The sequence below is a fragment of the Paroedura picta genome, chromosome 3 (assembly GCF_049243985.1).
Source record: "Paroedura picta isolate Pp20150507F chromosome 3, Ppicta_v3.0, whole genome shotgun sequence".
Lineage (NCBI taxonomy): Eukaryota > Metazoa > Chordata > Lepidosauria > Squamata > Gekkonidae > Paroedura > Paroedura picta.
The window spans coordinates 159,356,989-159,377,293 of record NC_135371.1 but is presented as its reverse complement, the minus strand read 5'-3'; the positions used below and the strand labels follow the sequence as shown (position 1 = coordinate 159,377,293).

The 20,305-nt window shown below is 45.9% G+C and overlaps 1 protein-coding gene and 1 long non-coding RNA gene across 5 annotated transcripts in view; one reads left to right on the top strand and one right to left on the bottom strand.

Moving 5' to 3' along the window:
* Window positions 1–3,954: 3,954 nt before the first annotated feature.
* The window catches only part of SP1 (Sp1 transcription factor), a 37,144-nt gene continuing 20,793 nt past the window's right edge, over window positions 3,955–20,305 (bottom strand). For all 4 annotated transcript variants that reach the window (XM_077328991.1, XM_077328994.1, XM_077328990.1 and 1 more), the window contains exons 4-6: window positions 16,494–16,662; window positions 13,538–13,737; window positions 3,955–11,398 (exon numbers count right to left, since the gene is read on the bottom strand). In XM_077328991.1, coding sequence (XP_077185106.1) covers window positions 11,088–11,398; window positions 13,538–13,737; window positions 16,494–16,662 — 680 coding nt within the window. In that variant the 3' untranslated portion in view covers window positions 3,955–11,087. The remainder of the gene's footprint in view (window positions 11,399–13,537; window positions 13,738–16,493; window positions 16,663–20,305) is intronic.
* On the top strand, window positions 15,350–17,048 carry LOC143833324 (uncharacterized). The gene is made up of 3 exons (XR_013229592.1): window positions 15,350–15,411; window positions 15,794–15,957; window positions 16,515–17,048. It is a non-coding gene; the product is annotated as an uncharacterized LOC143833324 (long non-coding RNA).

The window sequence follows — 20,305 nt, the reverse complement described above, 5'->3', positions numbered from 1 at the left end:
TGGTTCCTTCTCTTGCTATAAGAAACCATGATTCTTTCAGGGCAGGCCAACCAAAATAAGTGGAAATGTGTACCTTATTCTTCCAAGGAATTTTTGTTGTATAAATGGCGTCTGGGACTTCTGCATCTAAGGCAGTGGTCCCCAACCGCTTTATCACCGGGGACCGGTCAACGCTTGACAATTTTACTGAGGCCCGGAGGGGGGTAGTCTTTTGCCAAGGGACATCGTCACCGCTGCCTGAGCCCCTGCTCCACTTGCTTTCCTGATGGTGCCCCTGACTTCCCTGGGGCAGCTGCGCAGTGCCACGCCGAGGGGGAGCCCCAGGCATGCCGGCCGCTGGAGAGCACCAAAGGTGAGCCGGTGGCAGAGTGGCAGGGCAGCCCCCAAGGTAGCAGCCAGGGAGGAGGACGAGAAGAAGCCGCGACCCGGTACCAACTAATCTACAGTCCAGTACCGGTCCGCAGATCTGCCACGCACGCGCATTTGCGCTAAATTGGCACGCATGCACATTTTGGCCACGCATGGTGCAAATGCGCATGCGCAGCCGCCGGATCACCCTCCCATCCCACCGGTCCACAGCCTAAAAAAGGTTGCGGACCACTGTGTTAAGGCAGGATATAGGGCAGGGGTGGCCAAAGTGTGAGCGTCCAGATTTCCATGGACTGCAATTCCCATGAGTCCCACATGCTGGCAGGGGCTTGTGGGAATTGTAGTCCATGGACATCTGGAGGGCCAGTTTGGCCACCCTTGAAAGAGGCCAGGGAGCCCTGTTGGAAATCCCTGTTTGCGCAATCATTTCTGCAGGATTTTTTTTTTCATTTTCCTTGCATGTGGCCAAGCAGAATTAGTTTAAACACATTGGGTTGCATAAATATTTACACAGACGGCATTAGTGAGATGAGGGACACAATTTCCTTATTTTGAGACTGTTGACATGGCACCTAGAGTTGCCACACTGGCACTTCAGAGCTCTCCGCTTGGCCTTCCCAGGGACTTCTTTATCCCTCCGCAATTAGCCAAGGAGAACATTTCAGGCAGGGGTTTGCATGAAGCAAGAAAGGAGCTCGTTCAGATGTGTACGGTCTTTATTTTTACTCTGGGTGTGTTTTTTTTTTAAATTCTAGAATGCCTACAGCGTCCTTTTCATTTGTGAAGCAACACTACAGCCAAGCCCTCTTCAAACAGGGGTAGTCAAACTGCGGTCCTCCAGATGTCCATGAACTACAATTCCCATTGTAGTCCATGGACATCTGGAGGACCGCAGTTTGACTGCCCCTAAGATAGTTTCACAGGGCAGCTGTGCTGATCAGCAGTAGAAAAGTCAGATTCAGCTCCTTACAGATCAACAAGATTTTTGCAGGGTGAGTTTTTGAGAGTCAGAGCGCCCTTAATCATACCCCTTGAAAGCTTTTGCTCCCAAAATCTTGTTGGTCTTGACCAGGGGTAATCAAACTGCGGCCCTCCAAATGTCCATGGACTACAATTCCCACAAGCTCATGGGAATTGTAGTCCACGGACATCTGGAGGGCCGCAGTTTGACTACCCCTGGTCTTGACAGTGCTATTAGACTTAAAATCCAGCTCGATAATTACAGCATCGACAATAGTAGAGTGATTCTAATATTCAACCCTTGTCTATATTAGTAACTTGTGAAAAGTGCCATCAAGTCACAGCTGACTTATGGTGATTCCGTAGGGCAGGGGTAGTCAACCTGTGGTCCTCCAGATGTCCATGGACTACAATTCCCATGAGCCCCTGCCAGCATTGGCAGGGGCTCATGGGAATTGTAGTCCATGGACATCTGGAGGACCACAGGTTGACTACCCCTCCTGTAGGGTTTTCAAGACATTAAGAGATGCTTTGCCCCTGCCCGCCTCCCCGTCACTATCCTGGTATTCCTTGGAGGTCTCCCATCCAAATACTTAATGGGGCTGACCCTGCTTAGCTTCCGAGATCTGACGAGCTTGAACTAGCCTGAGCTATCCAACTGGATCAAAACAAATCCAGGACAAAAATCCCAGCCCCAAGCAAGCCTCCAAGCTTTCTCAATGAGGGCTTAATGAAACCCCAGGGCTTCTTGATGTCCCTGGGTTTCCTGAATGGATGAGAGTGAATTAATTTTTAATATATTTTTAAAATTTGTTAAACGTTTATCAGGCAATAGGTCCCTGTATGGTGATGTTGATTGGCCCAAAATGGCCAATGATGGGCCTGGAGCGGGTGGGAACGGGAGAGCCTCCAGGTGAGCGTGTACACAGCTATGCTTCATAGTCTGCATGACTGTACCACTTCTGGGGCATCTGGAAGAATGTTCCAGAGGTTTCTCAATGGTAAAAAAGTTGAGCAAGGAAGCTATAACTAGACAGTAGAACAGTCTTGTTTTTCTACAGTCCTGAAGTAATTATGGGCCCCTCCAGCCTGTCACTCCTGCTCACCCCTGACATGCTACAAAGGCCCATTTTCTAAGACTGAATACTGGCTTAGAGATTGAGCCTTCCAGAGAAGATAGTACAAGAATGACCACACCAGGAGCACCCGTGACTTTCTCATATCACCTTAAGGCCTCGGGGGGAGGGACGACAACACAAGTCTCTCCCTCAGTAGGTTGTCCACCCAGGATTTTTCCCCCTGGCATAGGAGCTGGGTCAGCGAAGTTCCCAGAGCAGAAATTGTCTTGGTATTGTAAATACCATCTGCTGCCAACAGGAAAAATTTTCACCAGACAGGTTGAGTTATAAATCAAGGAACTACAACCCGAGCATCAGTGAGTGATCCTTTCCTCCAACAACTTTATGCTCACATTGAGAGGAAGGACAAGGAAATCCAGGTCTTTTTTTTGGGGGGGGGGGGGGGGATACGGAAAAGGGAAACTGAAGTGTGAGTTGGTTCACAACACTGCCCTCTTGAGCTTATTTATAAAAATGTAAAAATAAGAAATTTGAGTCAGGTACCCCCCTAGTCTGAAAGCCAGCCTGCCTGTAGCACAGGCCAACATGGTTGGCTCATTCTCATTTTTGAACTACTGGCAAGGAATAGCAGGAAAAGGGAAAACATCCTTTCTGCTGGAACTCCCAAGTCAGGAGCATATGACACGTATCCCAGCTGGATCCTGTCTAGTCTCTAAGGAGCAGACCAATACAAAACAAGTGATTATGCAAACATTCCCCATGTATGTTTTTTCAGCAACTGCAGGAACTGGAACTGTTTTTAGGCGGAATGTACTCAGTTCTGATCTGATTACCTGTTTACAGGGAACTCTGGTTATGTGTAATTTTTTCCTGATATCTAGCCTATATCGTTGTACTTGCAGTAATGGCTTTAAACTACAAGTACAACAATATAGGCTAGATATCAGGAAAAAAATTTTCACAGTCAGAGTAGTTCAGCAGTGGAATAGGCTGCCTAAGGAGGTGGTGAGCTCCCCCTCACTGGCAGTCTTCAAGCAAAGGCTGGATACACACTTTTCTTGGATGCTTTAGAATGCTTAGGGCTGATCCTGCGTTGAGCAGGGGGTTGGACTAGATGGCCTGTATGGCCCCTTCCAACTCTATGATTTTATGTGCAAATGAACGAACGATGAATCAATGCATGCTAACTAGTGCCAGTTAGAGGCCCAGGCAGGACCTCAAAAAACTGCCCTGGAAGACTTGAAGATAAATGAACTTTACAAATAAACGTCCAGATGTTATCGTTTTCTGTGCTGCGACTGTAAATTTTCAACGACTCTCGTGACAGAAATACTGCTGACATTTCCCGCTGGCCTACTGAAAAACCTTATTGCTAACCAGATTAGACGTCAACCATAATACACGAAACCACCATATTAATCTCAGAGATTACAGATAAATTACTGAATGAAGGCACTTTTCGTTCTCAAGTGTGCACAGCCCGTAAAGCAAAAGGGAAAGAAAAACCACACGCACACACATATACAATCCCATGTGGCCAGCCGGCTTCATACAAACTCTGTAGATAATTGCTTTATTCCTTTCATTTAAAAAAAATTGTGATCAGTATACAAAGGAGCCAAACTACTTTAATCTTTGTACAAAAATAAGCACTTTTAAAAAGTGTTTCAGGCATCATTACATTGGTAATTGGGTTTTTTTTCCTTTTTTTTTAAAAAAAAGCACATACATTATTACAAGATAAAAGTCTTTTACACCGATATACAAGAATTATTTTATTGCCAGTGTTACAGGTTGGCTTAAGTGTCTGCAGAATTGTGCTGTAAGCACCCAAAAAAGAAGGACTTAAGATCACTACCTTCACGGTCTCCCTTCCTGGGAGAGGATCAGAGGCAGCCACGTTATATGGAAGAGGATTATAAGCCATTCTAGGGAACAAACCAACAAAAATAATGCATTTACTGAACATTAGCAGAGCCTATGAATGTGTGAATGGCAATCAGACAGAAACTCCGTTGCCCTTCTTCCACTGCAAAGCATGCAAGCACATCTTGTCGCTAGCAGCCGGGGGACGGGGTGAGTTAGTGAACTCTTGCTGCCGAGGTCAAACAGACGAGGACAAGATTAAAGCTAGAACAGGCTGTTTCAAGGCACAGAATGCTAGACAAAGTTTCTTAAGGCTGATGGCATTTGGCTTGGTATATAAAGGAAAGGCACATTTAATTCCAAAATTATAACTGCAGGCCATTTTAAAGAGATGTAAAGCTCTCACTGGGAGGAGTTTTTTTCTGTACAACTGACTTACAGTGGGGTTAAATTATATACCATCAGTAGAATGAAGTGGTAAAGTTTCCCCTAAGACTGCAATGGAAGCGGGAACACCTTTATGTTTGAATGTTTTGCCATGAGAAGCACTCCCCACACTTTATAATACATCAGGAAGAAGGCTAGGCTAGGCTAGGCCCTCCTCCTGAAATACTGGTTATCTTAATGCAGAGAATCACCCCCCCACACACACACTGGGGGAAGCCACCATTAACGCAGCTCCTCACATCTGCTGCCTAAAAGGACAGCCCAAGAATGTCTTTCCACCAGAGTCTGCCTACTGCATGAACCAACGCACCACAATGCATTTAATGTCGTGAATGAACCAGCCGTCTGAGAACAGCTGAGCTTTGTTTTAAGCTTCTACGCAGCAAGGGGGGGGGCTGTCAGAGTTTTCTGTGTAACTTGTGGCAATACTTGTTTCTGAGCAGAGAACATCTCTTGGGAGGCAGACCCAAGGCCATGTCAACCAGCAGATAATCTAGGATCACAGGGTTTTCCTGACATAGGTCACATGGCTGCACCCATCATGGAAAGGGGTAGAGAAAAAACAAACAGACTGAGAAAGAGCACCCAGGAGGGATAAATGTGTTCAGCAGCGTCATCTATTCCATTTTCGAAGACCCAAGGGCCTCTTCTCAGCTACCTTTTTAAAGATACTTCCGGCCTCTCTGGCGCGAGAAGTTTTGGGCAGTTACATTCCTCATCCAAAAGGAGGGAGCACTTTTAGCCCAGATGAACATTGCTGTGAGAGCAAGGTCACAGTTCCCCAGCAGTTTATGGCCCATGCATGAGCCCACTGAGCGGGGTACAAAAACATGTGGTTAGAACATGTGGCTATGAAGGATTAAAATCCTCACGGGTAGGGGGAGCGAAGGAAGATGCTCAAAAGCAGCGGCTAAATCTACCTTGGCGACAAATTTTGAAGAAGGTTAAAGACACAGACTGGATTCCAAGCAAGTTCTAGCCGGGAGTTCAATCGTACATAGGCTTGCAATCAAGGCATGGTTGGTTCTGGTGACTAAGAGTGGCAGAAAGCTAACCTACCAGGCCATCTCAGCTTTTTCCTCGTTTCTGAAGAAAAGTTAAAGATCCCAAAACAAGATTTATTGACGTCACCCTTTCCCAGCACTGTTGTTTTTTTAAAATAAATGTTGGTATTACTTTACTATAATGGGGGTGGGGAATACTGCTCAAGTTCAATGTGTAGGTTTCCTTCTCCACAACAGAAAGAGGATAGGAAGGGAACGGAATAGCTTAAAAAAAAAACAGCCTCTGCAGAAACACCGCCTCCCTAAGGCTCAGCTAACATCTGGAGACAGACAGACCCCACCTTGGTTTGTCCTGGGCTCGGATTCTTACAGAAAGGGGTGCCCAAAGAACCGGCAGCACAGGCAAAATGCCACTGGGGGTCTCCGCAAGGCAGTTCTGCAGAACTTTCTGAATACTGTCTTCTACGAGGGAATCAGGAATTTTCACTATTTGCACAACGCTGCTTTTCCAACGCAACTGCAGTTTTTGAAGACTTACAGATTATTTTTTTAAAAACACAAACGCCGCCACTTTAAATATGCAATGCAGGAAAGAAACCAAGTGAAGAAAGTTTCGGGACGTTCTTCCCTCTCTCGGCGCGAATGCTTGCTTCACAGTTTCGGCTTAGTTTCTTTCCCTGGCAGAATATGCTCCAAGTCTGCCTTGCAGACAAGGGGGCCCTCTGCAGGAATCGCAAACTAATATTGCTCTTGAAACGTTGAAAACTTAAAATGAAATAGAAAAGACTGTAAATCTTCGGAAGGACCAATCTGCGGCTCCACAAACCGCGCTCACGCTGACAACAGTCCTAGCCACTAGCAGTCCTCTTTTCAGCATGCCAACTGCCCCCAATTGGGATAACGGAGTAAACTTCATACAGATTTAGAGGATTTCAGATTTCCTTTTGTTACAGAAAATGCGCATGAGAACTGGGAATAGTATTTTCTGTGTGGACAAAGTACTGGGCTCCGGTGGCCGGAGGCAGGCCACAAGAGCAAGCGGGCAACATCACGCTGCTGTAGCCACTTCCAAGGCAATACGGATTCCTTTTGTGGGAAAAAGTAGGAGTCGGAAAATGAAGACGTTAATTGGAAATCGAGAGTTTTCGCAGCCATTCTTGGATGTGACAAATGGCTCCCGGCAAAGGGTATTCTGACAGCCAGCCAATAAAAAGAGGGACATCTGCAAGACATTTCAGTCGCAATAAATTTGAAGCAACGGGAAGCAAAATGGGAGAAAGAAGATGAAGGCCTGATGCTTTTCAGCTTTATATAATTGCTTGCCATTTGGTACCTAAATTCATGTAGAAAAAACTCCTCCCTCCCACTCGTCAGCATCTCAACTTAATTACTGAAGTTCAGTAACAGAATTGTTACCTTGTCCTCAATGGAAAACTAAACTCCCAACACTGTAAAAGCAGATTTGGGCTGCTAGGGGGGTAGTTGAGCTTCTGAAATCCCTGCTGCTTTGGAACTTTGAGCGCTGGTTTAAGAATGTTTCCAAAGATCTGCGCGAGAACACCCCTTTCATTTTTGAAACGACGTTTGATTCAGAGAGGACACTTTGCAGCCAGTCTTGGGCAAACATTCCTCTTGGGATTCTGTGCTAACAAGTTTATCTGATATCTAGATTATCTAGAGCAGGGGTAGTCAAACTGCGGCTCTCCAGATGTCCATGGACTACAATTCCCAGAAGCCCCTGCCAGCGAACGCTGGACATCTGGAGGGCCGCAGTTTGACTACCCCTGATCTAGACAATTCACCAAATGCCAGAGGTGGTCTAGCGTAGAGTTCAGAAAAACTTTGATGGTATTCTCTCCCCAATCTTAAAAACCTAAACCCAAAAAACTTGCCTAAGTACATCACATTCGCCACCCAGAGTTGGAACTTGAGTTGCTGTTGTCAATGAAACAACAGTTCTGCCTGCAACGTGGTTTTCCTGTTGGCAGGGGAGGGCAATCTCTGCCAATTCTCCCTCCTGCTCTACCCTCTATGCTTGTGGGTGAGAGGACAGTGACCCACAGCTGCACAATTCTGAAGGGTACACAAGGCTGTAGATGGAGGGAGGAGATAGGGAAATTGCCTTACGAGCTAAGCTCGTAAAAGTTCCAGCGGCCTTCCTATGGCAGATTTGAAATGCAACGTGTACAGAGCAACCAGCGTATTTACTTTCAATAAGGAGATTACCTTTAAGAGCTGCAATTGAGGGCCTTTTATAAAACTCATTGCAGGGAGTTTTGGGCACACGCTTGCCATATTCTGAAACCAAGGCTTCTTTGAGGGATTTGGGATCTAGTGCACACCCTACAACCAGGGGTAGTCAAACTGTGGCCCTCCAGATGTCCATGGACTACAATTCCCATGAGCCCCTGCCAGCTTTCAAATTGCAGTCCACGGACATCTGGAGGGCCGCAGTTTGACTACCCCTGCCCTACATACATAAGAACATCTGGGTCAAAGGGCAGGGGAAAATAAAAGAAACTGGGATGCCGGCATCCCTTTTCTGTGCTGGTATGAAGTTCATAAGGCTTGTAAGATGGGAGTAAAGCAACGCAGCAGCCAGACGTGGTTTTGATGTCTTCCTTTTCACTGGCTACTCCGGCCATTTACTTGATCCTCCGCCTCTGCTGCACAACTCTCAACACGCACGGAATATTTCTTATACATGGCAGTTTCCTAGGGCATCCCCACTCCCCACTTCTTTAATTTAAAAGATGAGAGCAAGTGGAGCATCATTATACTACTTTATACCTTTGTCCTAGAGAAGGTTTTCACTTGCGAATGATCTTACAAAATCTGAAGTGGAAGAAGTGCCACTCACCCCCTGGCCAGTGCACCACCTCCAGTGCAGCTCACCGCCTGGCCAGGCTAAGCAAGCGCCGATGATGCACAAACACAGTAACAGGCTCAAAAGCGATGGATCACTTTTATTCTGGCTACCTCCGAAGGCAGTGAGAGGGCAGAGCACGTTCCTTCTTCGCTTGCACCACAAAAACTCTTTTCTAGTCTGGTTCCGCTACATGACTACAGTTGGCATAAGGATTAGATACAGAGCCAGGGAGGCTCCGGTTGGCTGTTTGACACCTGGCATATGTTTCCTAGTGTTGTCCAGGAGGAGTGGTGACCCAAGCAGGGAGAGCTGGCAGATAAGATAGGATATTGGTGAGATGGGAGTGCTGGGCCATGCTGGGGGAAGAGGGGAGATGCAACCTGGTTGTTTGAGAAGCACAATTAAGGTGCAGCTTACAGGCAAAAATAATGTCTGGACACTAAACCTGGTCCCAATTCGTGGCCCACTCGTGAACAGTCAAAGGAAGTGTGTCTGCACTGAAGGGTCAGCCACCCATAATGCCCGTAGAAGACGTCTTAAGAGAAAGTAGCATTGTGGAATTTCTTAACTCTGTCATTGTCTTGCAATTTGCTTGCTTGTTCAGGGAACAATCTATATAGAGAGTAGCTGCTTTGGTTTGGGCTTTTTTTCCCCATTTTTAATAGCTGGGAGAAAAACAGGAGGAAGAGACTTAAGATGCAATGTGGCCTCTTACTACGGCACTGGACAGAGCTCTCTCAGAACAGCCACAGAACACCAGCCAGGATGGTTATTGGGCAAATTCAAAAATTGTCAAGATGACTATTCAGAAGTGGAGGCCATCAAGATCTTATTCCTGTCCTGGTGGCTTGGAAAGCAAGTGTCTCCAACCAGTCTCCACTTTTTCCTTTCCCCTTCAATACAGACCCTTCATAGGTGACTTTTCATGGTGGCTGTCAGCAACCCGGTCCTACCTGCTGTGTTTTCCTTATGGGCCTGGATGGACATGCATAATCAATAAGAGAACAAGATGGGTGCAAGAGACTAAGATGATGAGTAGGTTCACGAGACAAAACGGTGACTCAGGAGGATGGCATGTGTGTGCACGTGTGCGCACGCACTGACTGACCTCACAGTATCATTGAACAACACTGCCTAGTATGTGTGGGACAAAGCTGGAGAAGTGCTTCCAGCGTTCCACAGTAATGCAGTAGCTTGATCTTTAAAAATTCCCAGGTGCAAGTCGCCTTATTACATTACTGCAGACCTAGGCTACCCCACCCCACTACCAAACTCCAACCCAGGCCACAAAGCTTCAATTTGTTCCAGAAATTTCCTGAGTTGGGCAATCCAAATATATAGGAAAACCCCATTTTTTTCCTCAAACAAACGAAAAAGGCAACGGCCCGCAAAATTTAACTGGCACGTTGCTAACTGGGTAGGCACCAGGTTAAGTGGGCCTCATTTCCACGGCGGTTCTGTGAGTCTGGCTAAACAAAGTTGAAAAGGGCTGCCCACCTCCACTGGTGCCCAATGCAACGGTGTTGCCAAACCCAGGGCATCTGGGTGGCCTAAAATGGGAGCTGCAGGGACAAACTCTCTTTAAATGTGGGTATTCCAACTGTTCACCTCCCTCCACACCTTCTCCCCCACATCACCCACTCCCTTATAAAACTCAGATCCTATTATGGGTCATGGACCCTACCGCTCAGACAATAGAGGGTGTGTACACGGACAGACAAAAATACAGTGGATTTCATGGATATGCTTCTCTCCAAATAGAGAAAAATTAAGTTTTTTTTTCTTTAAAGGAAGGTTAAAAAAAAGACCGAAACTGGGAATTTTGCCCAAATAATTAAGAAAAAAAACTCAAATCTAAAAGCCAAGCATACAAAAAAAAAGCTAAATTTATATATTTTTATATAGTTACAATGTAAAATGCAAAGTAGCATCTCAACATAAGCCTGAGCGCCGCCTAACAGCTCAAGAGTTCAAAGTTAAGGCATCCGAACGATGACCAAAGACTTTGGTCACAGCAAAATTTTAACCTCTCAAAAAACAAAAAAACAAAAACAAAAAAAACATATTTTATAGTTTTATATAATTACAATAATAATAATAATATAGAATTTTCTTTCTGCTAAAAAGTATTTCAGTGATCATATACATTTAGAACCAAGGCATGATGGCGTCTGGGGTACCTAGTAGGGAGGGTGAAGAGACTTTTAGAAAGGGGCGAGGAGAGCAATATAAATGAGTCAAAGAGCTCTGGCCCATCCCTGTTCCCCCGGGCAAATAACACCAAGCATCTGAGGGCCACCCTCAACAGCAGCAGGCCTTATTCTGCACGCAGCATTCCTGGGAGACCAAACTGGGATTCTGGAGGGCTGGCGGAGCAGCTGAGTCCCCCGTCTTCCACCACTCGTGCAGTGAAAAGACCTGATCTCTTGGACCCATCGCTACCTTGAGAATCCCGCGTTTGCGCAACGCCTCCGTGGTGCAGCCGGCGCTGCCTCAGAATCCGTTGCCGCTGATGTTGATGGACTGGAGATCCGCCACTTGCATGACGTTGATGCCGCTGCCGGCCAGGCGTGCGATGCCTTCGGGGCAGATGGCTTCCATGGCCACCATGTTGGTCGCAATGAGAGCGGACGGTGTTGCCCCGGCAGCGCCTTCCGCAGAAGCGCCTGGATCCATGGAGACGTCCATGGCCACGCTGTTAGGAGCGTTTCCCTTCTTGTTTTGGTGGGTCTTGATGTGCTTGGAGAGGTGGTCGCTCCTCATGAAGCGTTTGGGACACTCTGGGCAGGCAAACTTCTTCTCTCCTGAGTGGGAGAAATCAGCAAGGAGATCAGCAAGACGTTTGGCACGGGCCCACTCCATGCTTTGTGGCCAGAGATCTCAGACGTGCTTGCTTTTAAAGCTAGGATTTGGCCACCCATGGCTGTATCCAAACTAACTTTCTGCTTACACAAGGCAGTTCCCTCAGATCGGAAGGTTCCTCCTTGCACTGGCAGCCCATTGATGTCTCAAAATGCTTTCCCTGGGCATTCTCAGAAATAGCATGAGAGGCAAATTGGTCGGGGTGCTTGTGTGTGATCGTTCTGCAGCAGGAATGAGGAATTAGTGGGAGTTATCCCACTCCTTTCTGTTAGTGGAAAACTGAATCAGGATACAGTTATTCATATTCTTCATGCTGGACTATTGTAAAATGGTTCTAGGCTGGATTGCTTTTGAAAACGGGACAGATCGTAAGGAAATGTGAGTGCTGGTAAGCTAACAAGATCCAGAGCATGTATCACACCAGTTACTCATTCATTGGCTTCCAAGCTCAATATTAAAATCCTGACTGTCTGGAGGCCTGCCGAGGGTAGCTCAAGAGAAGCCTTCTCCTACATTCCCTGCCCACTTCCTAAGATCTGCAGGGAAAGACCTAGCTTTGAGTACCATCCATAGAAACATGATGCATGTAGGACATCACCATTGTGCCTTCTGCATCTATCACTTGATAGAGACAATAACCTCCTTGCACCATATGTATATGACTTTGGCTGGCTGTACTTTTTAAAAACTGGTTTTGAAAGTGCATTTTAATCACCTTTCCACTGCCACTCTAGCTTACTTGATAGCAAAGTCTCAGCAACTGGCCTTTTCTGTTCTATGAAATAAACAAACAAACCAAACAGCAGAAAAGCTTGTTTGTTTTTTTAATTTATATGTCACTGAGCAAATATTGGAAAGTAACTTTTAAAAAAGGAAGTAGCAGCTCAAAAATAAGCTTTTATTATCTGAACAAGAACTCCTGAGTACAACAAATCCAAAGCTCTTGCAATTGGCCCAGTATATTAACAGTTACTCTTCTATTCTCACTGCAGGCAACTGGGACAAAGCTGAAATAGTAGCTTCTAGGGAGGTGCTCTCCCTCCAATCCATTACATACACTAGGGCATTCCTCAACCGCTTCGCAGGATGCATCTGTCCCCATTAGAGAGAGGAGGACTGCTCACCCATTAATAAGGACTGTACTTCTTCCTGACCCCCTCCTTCATTAGATGAGATCAGCCTTGAGAAAAAGCTATGCAGCAGAGTTGAGTGTGTATGTAAGTATGTGAACAACAAAAGCTACTTAACCTTGGATGACCCCCTAGAGCAGGCGTAGTCAAACTGCGGCCCTCCAGATGTCCATGGACTGCAATTCCCATGAGCCCCTGCCAGCGAATGCCTGCCTTACCCCTTCCCTAGAATAATTTCCCCCTCTTCCCTTTTGTAAACAATTCTGAATCAGACAAAATTACTGCTCTATGCTTTTTGAGGTTAATTCATGGGGAGTTTTTAACTCCAAAATACCATTGAGGGGATTGACACCCCCTCAATCTAATTCCTGCACATATTCGGTTGTTATGGTGCGTTTTGTGCAGTTGTGATGCTGGGTTTTGTCTCCTCCATTTTTGAAAAAACAACTCACTCCTGTATGGAAAAGTCCAGCAAAAGTGGGAGAAGGCTAAAGAAAAACCTCCGCAACACATTTGTTCTCTACGAAGAGGGAGCTGCTTTCAGACATCCAGCTTGTACTGGAATGAGGAATTAGTACTACCCACAAAGGAATGTTACTTCTACGCACCAGAAGCAGCCATGAACAAACATGAAACGCACTGATATTCAAGGTGGACCCTTAGCCTATCGCCCCACCAAGCAGTTTGAAGCCTTCCTCCAACTTAAACGGCTCTTCTGTTGAATGAAGATCCATTTAAAAGCAAAGGGCGCCTCCTTAGACTGTTTAAAGGCTTCTTAGATAACTCGATCCACCCCAGAGGTGTATGTGGCAGAGAAAGCACCAAGCGTGTGCCTGAAAGGAGCTACACTTTACCCTGAGTGAATGAATGGGTAAAGATAAGAGAAAAGGACTCCCTTCATGTCACCAGGCACTGCTTCCTACTCAAGCCCCCATGGCTCCCACCAGTTACCTGTGTGTGTTCGCTTGTGTCGCTGCAACTCATCACTGCGTGTAAAGCGCTTGCCGCAAAACATCCAGCTGCACACAAAGGGCCGCTCCCCGGTATGCCACCGAAGGTGAGCTCGCAAGTGAGATGTCTTCCCGTACACTTTCCCACAGCCTGGCATGTGACAGATATGCTGTTTCTTTTTGCCCGGATCCCCAGAGCTCCTGCGGAAAAGTAGCACACAAAAAAGTCAGAACTGAACAGAAGACAAGGCTTCCTTGCTGATCCCCTTTCCCACGTGGCAAGATGCAGACAGCACTGTTGTAAGCAGATCTGGGCTGGCCAGCACATAGCTTTTTGAACTCAAGCCATGTCTGGCTTTCTCTGAGATCAGCTACTTTTGCCTATAAGGGGAGAGCAACTGCCCCCCCCCCCAGTGATTACAGCAAGGTGCTTTAAAAAAAAAACCGATGCTCTCAATGGAGACTATTATCTCCTAGGGGATTTCAAAACAAAGGCACTCGTGTACATGCATTCCCACCAATATGTGAACCATCCATCATTAGATGGCAAAGCTATACTTAAGGAATCCCCAATAAAGGTATGCGAGGTTCTTCTTTTTGAAAACTTTCCATAACAGGACTTTGTTTCCCTTTCTAGCACATGACACTGCCGATCACCTCATGTTTCATGCTTTAACACATGCAATATCTAAGCAGATGGTGCCACATCTTGGCCCCTCAACAGACTTAAATCTCCTCCTTTAGACATTCCTATTTATTACTTCTGAAATTTTTTTCAAGGCCTCAAAAAATTGTTATGCTAACAAGTCAGCAAGGACAACTTATCCTTATGGGGAGCTTGCATACCCGAACACCTCTGAATTTGGAAGAAGAAGAGTTGGTTCTTATATGCTGCTTTTTTCTACCCAAAGGAGTCTCAAAGCGGCTTCCAGTTGCCTTCCCTTTCCTCTCCCCACAACAGACACCCTGTGGGGTGGGTGAGGCTGAGAGAGCCCTGATCTTCCTGCTCGGTCAGAACAGCTTTATCAGCACCATGGGGAGCCCAAGGTCACCCAGCTGGCTGCATGTGGGAGAGTGCAGAATCAAATCCAGCTCGCCAGATTAGAAGTCCACACTCCTAACCCCAACACCAAACTGTCTCTTTTCCTGTCTTGTCAGCTTTGAGCTTGAAAACCATAACTCTTGTGCTACACGTACATATGATGCACAATGGGTTTTTAATTTTTTTAAAAATATAACTTGCTTTTGGAGGCCCTGTTACTCCACAGGAACCTTTTCTGAAACTAGAGTTCTTGAGCCATCAGCTCTGGCAATGTAACTGACCAGGCCACCAATACTAGCTACTTAACTAGATCTTTATTCAGGTGCTGAGGTTGGTGGCCAGATGCTTCTCCTGCCATCTCTGCCATGCAGATCAAGGAGATTAAAAAGGGCAACTCCCCTCGTTTCAAAAGTTTCTACTTGAACCTTCTGTTATTCTAGGCAATAATGATGACATTTTAAAAAATGGCATTTGATTAATTGTAAACCACCTCAAGGGTCTCTGGTAAGTCAAAAAGTGAAATAATACACCTACGATAATGAAGGAGTTTCTCTTTGGACAGCCAATGGATAACAGAGCTCCACGGCTAATCACCAGCTCCGGCGCGTAACTTCACTTGAACGTATGCTGCCAATTCTAAAGCAGCTTCCAAAACAAGGAAGCCAGATTTCTGCAGCAGATTGAATTATGTGTATGTATTTGATTTACAAATGGCTTTGTCATAGAAGCTGCATTGTTTGGCTGTGGAATTCAGAGTTTTCAAGCCAGGACTGGGATTGCAAAAGACAGAGCTGGCAAAGAACTGAGAGAGTGAAAAAGGAACACCACAATGGGTAAAGAGACTGAAGGCCTAGAGCAGAAAGTGAGGGGAGAAATGCTCAAACATCTTCAGTAGTTTTCAGGGATCTAGAAGCTCAGTGCTGATTCTTGAAAATGGGTGAAGGAGTCTTGTTTATGGCAAACGGGAAGAGAAGGAACACAGACTGGCTGTGGCCTTTAAATGCTGACACATATAATCTTGACCAAGCTTTGCCTACAGAAGATAATGAGGCTATAAAAGACACCCAGAATCACCCAAGGGTGCTGGTCATCCCCACCCGCACAGCAAAAGACCAACAATTCTAGGGTGGGAGTGTGAGAGCAGACAAGACTACAGACAGTCAGCTTCTGGCTTTGCATCCTCAATTGTAATAATTTTAGTAATTTTCTTTCCAGGGATTCCTAGAAATGTTCTGTAGATGAGACCAAAAGCTTTCAGCAGAAGCATCTCAACTCAACTGGGACCAGTGTCTCTACAGAACCACCTTTTCCACTATGCCCCCCAAAGGGTGTTAAGATCTTCTGACCAAAACCGTCTTAGGGTCCCTGGCCCAAAGGAGGTGAGACTGGGGTCAACAAGGCCTTTTTTGCCTTGGCCTGGTGGAAGGCTCTACTGAGAAAGATCAGAGCCCTGTGGGATCTTAACCAGTTAAGGCCCTGATGGACCATCAAGAAGTGCTGGCCTCACTGGTGAATTGAGGGAAGATCTGCCCTAAGGACCTGAACCCCCCCCCAAGTTAAATTTGTTGGGGCTACTGAAATATAAAATGTTTTATTGAATATTCATCTATGATTTCATGTTTTTATTGTTATCTTATGTTGTTACATGCCCTGAACATTCAGGAAGGGTAGACTATAAAAATATTTACTTATTTATCTCTAACCAACCTACAAGCCACAAGATTATTTTAGGGAGCCATATTTGCAAGAATTTAACCTGAGCACCTCAACTCCCATTTCTGGAATAATGGATTTGCTGCTGTTCTGAATTTTAAAAGCAACCCAAGAACTCCAGAGCCAACTTGACCCCTTCTTGCTTATAGCTTTTTACACCACAGGGCACTTGTCGGAGGCTATCTTAGACACAATCTTATACCTTCCTTCGTTGTCTTTGCAGTAGGGGCAAGTGCACGCTTCCCTGCGATTCCTTCGGCCTTGCTGCGGCTGGGCATCCGGACTGTTCTCCCCTTCTTCTAGGTTGGTGCCATCGTCACCCAACCCGTCACCACCAGCACTGTGAATGTTGAGATGGGTGTTGTGATCACCTGTAACAAAATGTTTTGTGTTGGACATGACTGTTTCAACTTTGATAGAGACGCGCACACAGAAGTACAATCAATCACGGAAAGAAAGGACTGCCCAGTTTGATGTGAAACCCAACCGAAACCATTTGCTTTGGACGTTACTTCGATTGTTACAAGAACTGAAAAGAGAATCAAAACTTAAACAAAACGGAGCCAACAAAAGGTGGGACGGGGCCAGCTGACTGGGTGAGCCTGAACAAGTCTCTCTTTCTCTTGCTGGCAAAGCCACCTCACAAGGGGGTTGTCAGGATAAAATAGAGGGAGATACATCACACTATACTGTTTTTTGGGGGGGGTTTGTGTGCGTGCAAAATGCACTGATCCAAATAAATCAGAAGGCAATCAGAGCTGTTCTGTGGAACGGGTTTTTATTTTAAAAGAATGACATTATTTGTTCATCTGTCCTTACACAGAACTGTTTATCTAAAACAGGGGTAATCAAACTGCGGCCCTCCAGATGTCCATGGACTACAATTCCCAGAAGCCCCTGCCAGCATTCGCTGGCAGGGGCTTCTGGGAATTGTAGTCCATGGACATCTGGAGGGCCGCAGTTTGACTACCCCTGATCTAAAAGTTGCACTTTTGTAGTGTAAGATACAGATATTTTTATTTATTTATTTATATTTCTACACCGCCCATTTCTTTGCAGCTCTGGGCGGTTTACACTGAACATTATATAACTTGCATGGAACATTATACAGACTATAACATCAAAACAGGCCCATCCCTACTAGATCCCCACTGCTCTATCACACCAAAACCATAAGCTGTATTGAGGCCTAGATTCTTACAAACTGGAAAGCTTATTATGTTCAGGGCAAAGTTTCTTTGTTTGGGAACTTGCAAAGTGCTGGGCTTAACAGAATAAATGCAGCGCGCGTGGGGTTTGGGCTTTTTTAAAGTATCTGTTTAGCTGGAAATGATTGTAGTAGCACCCTGGGAGCTAATCTTCAAAACAGATGCAACCTATCCCAACAATAAAGGGAGAAAAGGCAATAAATACAGCAGCTTGAGAGAGAGAGGGAGAATAGTTTAAGAGGGGCCTGTTCTAAGGAAGGTATCATCAGTGGGGGTTGGGGGAATGTGCTAGCTGGCTAATTACCGTGATCACAGAAAGGATGTATAAAGTTGAAAAATTATCTGTTAACAGCCCGTGCGCCACATTCTCGCTCCCTTTCTCAAAAGCCAATATCCAATTACAAAAACCATAGGAATTATAGCACTGCGCTGATGAGTTTTTTCAAATGCAGGGGGAAGATATAAAACATTTCCTAACGGGAGGGGAGCCCTGGAGGAGTGGGGCGCTTTCGAGCCCATCAGTTTTCATTTCCATTTTATTGGGCCGCACTTATGCTGTCATCTAATTGCTTCTGCCAGAATTCCCAGCGACACTTTCCAAATAGTTTATTTCCCTACAAGACTCTCTGCTTGATTATTTTCAGTGGGTACGGGGAGAAAAAAAAAAACCCCGCACAAATAGTCACAGATGCAAAAACGCAGCAGGCGGGGCAATCTGTTTTCGGAGGTGATTTAACAGATGCCGGTAGGCCAGTCCACGTTCATCAGACTGAGGCACGCAAAGCACTCCGGAGCCTGTAACAGTTATTGCCTAGTTAAGAGCTGCAAAGTGGCTGCCTTTCAGAAGGAATGCACGCAAGAGCTCCTTGAAGTCCACACTGTCGGTAGCTTGCAGCACATGGGCTACCCTGCTGCTCCAAGCAGAATAATGGGACAGAAATGCAGGAGTGAATTACCTCCAACGGAGCTGTTTTAAGGTGCTAATGTTGACCTTTAAAGCTCACATAATTTAGGACTAACATACCTGAGGGACCACCCAAACCCACCAGCTTTAACAGTTCTTATGTATGTTTTTTAATTTGTCTGCTGCCTTGGTAGTCCTTAGGAAGGCAGAGTTTGTAAAATAAGTATTAAAAAAAAAATTCCCTGATGAAAATCTGCACTTTCTACCGCTATGCAATGTCAGTTCTCTGAATGGGCATATTCAAAATCAAAGAACTTTCCTTTGACAGGTTCTTTCCTGCCACAAATTTTGTTGTTTGGAATTTTGTGCCAGAATTTCAAGATGCTCCCAGGTTTAAAAAAGTTGGGGATCTCTGACCTACCCCCCCCCCCACACACACACACTCCAATTCAAAGGTGGGACAACCCTGTGAAAAGTGCATGCAGGCAACTAGATCTGAACGAAAGGGAGGGGACCAGGGCCACAGGAGAATAATCATATTGGCTTTTCCTGATTTTTCCATTACATTTCACAACCATGGATTTGTAACTGCGAGTACGTTGAATATTTCTGGGAAAGAATTCAAGACACACAAAGGCACCACAGTTAATTCAGCACAACATACTGAGCGGTTTCCAGCACACAGGCTGAGGGGTTGATTCGTACACCTCTTCTGCCACGCAGCAGCTTCCATTTTTAAGGCAGAGCACGCGGGTTTCCAGGCTGACACTATGTGCTGCACCAAGCAGGGATGACCTTTCGCATATCATCAGAGCCATTCCCCTAGAACTGTGAAGGCATGAGAAAAAAAAGGACTCACACCACCACACTTCTACAGCTAGACAACCCCTTCAAGGACTTATTTTGCTGAGTCTTGCCAGCAGTTTTGTAGTTTGGAGGAGTTGAGAGGCCTAAGTATTATGGGAAGTTACTGTATTTATACACACATATGATGTGATGTGTGGGCTGCAAAGAAATGTAGTACTGGGCCAAGAATGCAGGATCCTTAAAATACTGGTGCTCTGTGTTTCTCGCTTTTATAGTTACTCAGGCTCAGATAATCTTGGGAGAGCATGCGGGAAACTTCCAGTAGAATCTTGGAAGTCAGAGCATTGCACAAATATCACTTTCCAGGGGTCAGTGTGGGGCAGAGCTTCAGCCACACCATGTTTCTCCTTGCTCTTCCTGTGTGTGTGTGTGTGTGTGTGTGTGTGTGTGTGTGTGCGCGCGCGCTTCTCACATTTATATCTCAGATGACAACTCTGGCAGAAGCCAGAGCAGACTTCTGTGGGAGCTCACCAGATACGGACTTCAAGGTCTGGCCTGAGGCAGTCATCATATCTCATGCAGTCAAGGCTTTCTGCCACAACACAATTTTCAGTCTAAAATTTGATCTGGGACTAAACGGATCTGGCTGGCTTCTATGTAGATGACAACCCCCACCAAGTCAGGCTACTCACAGATGAGGTTTCACACTCTATGTACTTGGCCAACTCCACAGAGGCACAGGCAATAAAGCCCTGGTCCAAGGACGACTGAGCATGTTTCCGGAGGGGTGGAGTGTTGAGAACAGGGAGGGAGGACGTTACCCTGCTCAACCCTGACGTCTTGAAGCAGGGGTCCCCAAGCTTTCTGAGCCTGCAGGAACTTTCTGACATGATATGGTAGGTCACGTAATGGCTGCCACTGTTGCAGGAGGAGAAGCCAACCATAAAATGGCTGCTACAGCTTACCTTCAGTCACATAGTGCTGGGGTGGCAACTGCTGCTAAAGGGGTGTTTTTAAAAATCCACACAGCCAAGCAAATCTCCAATGATCAATCAGAAGCCTTGCTGCAGAGAAGCCCCACCTGGTCCCACCCAC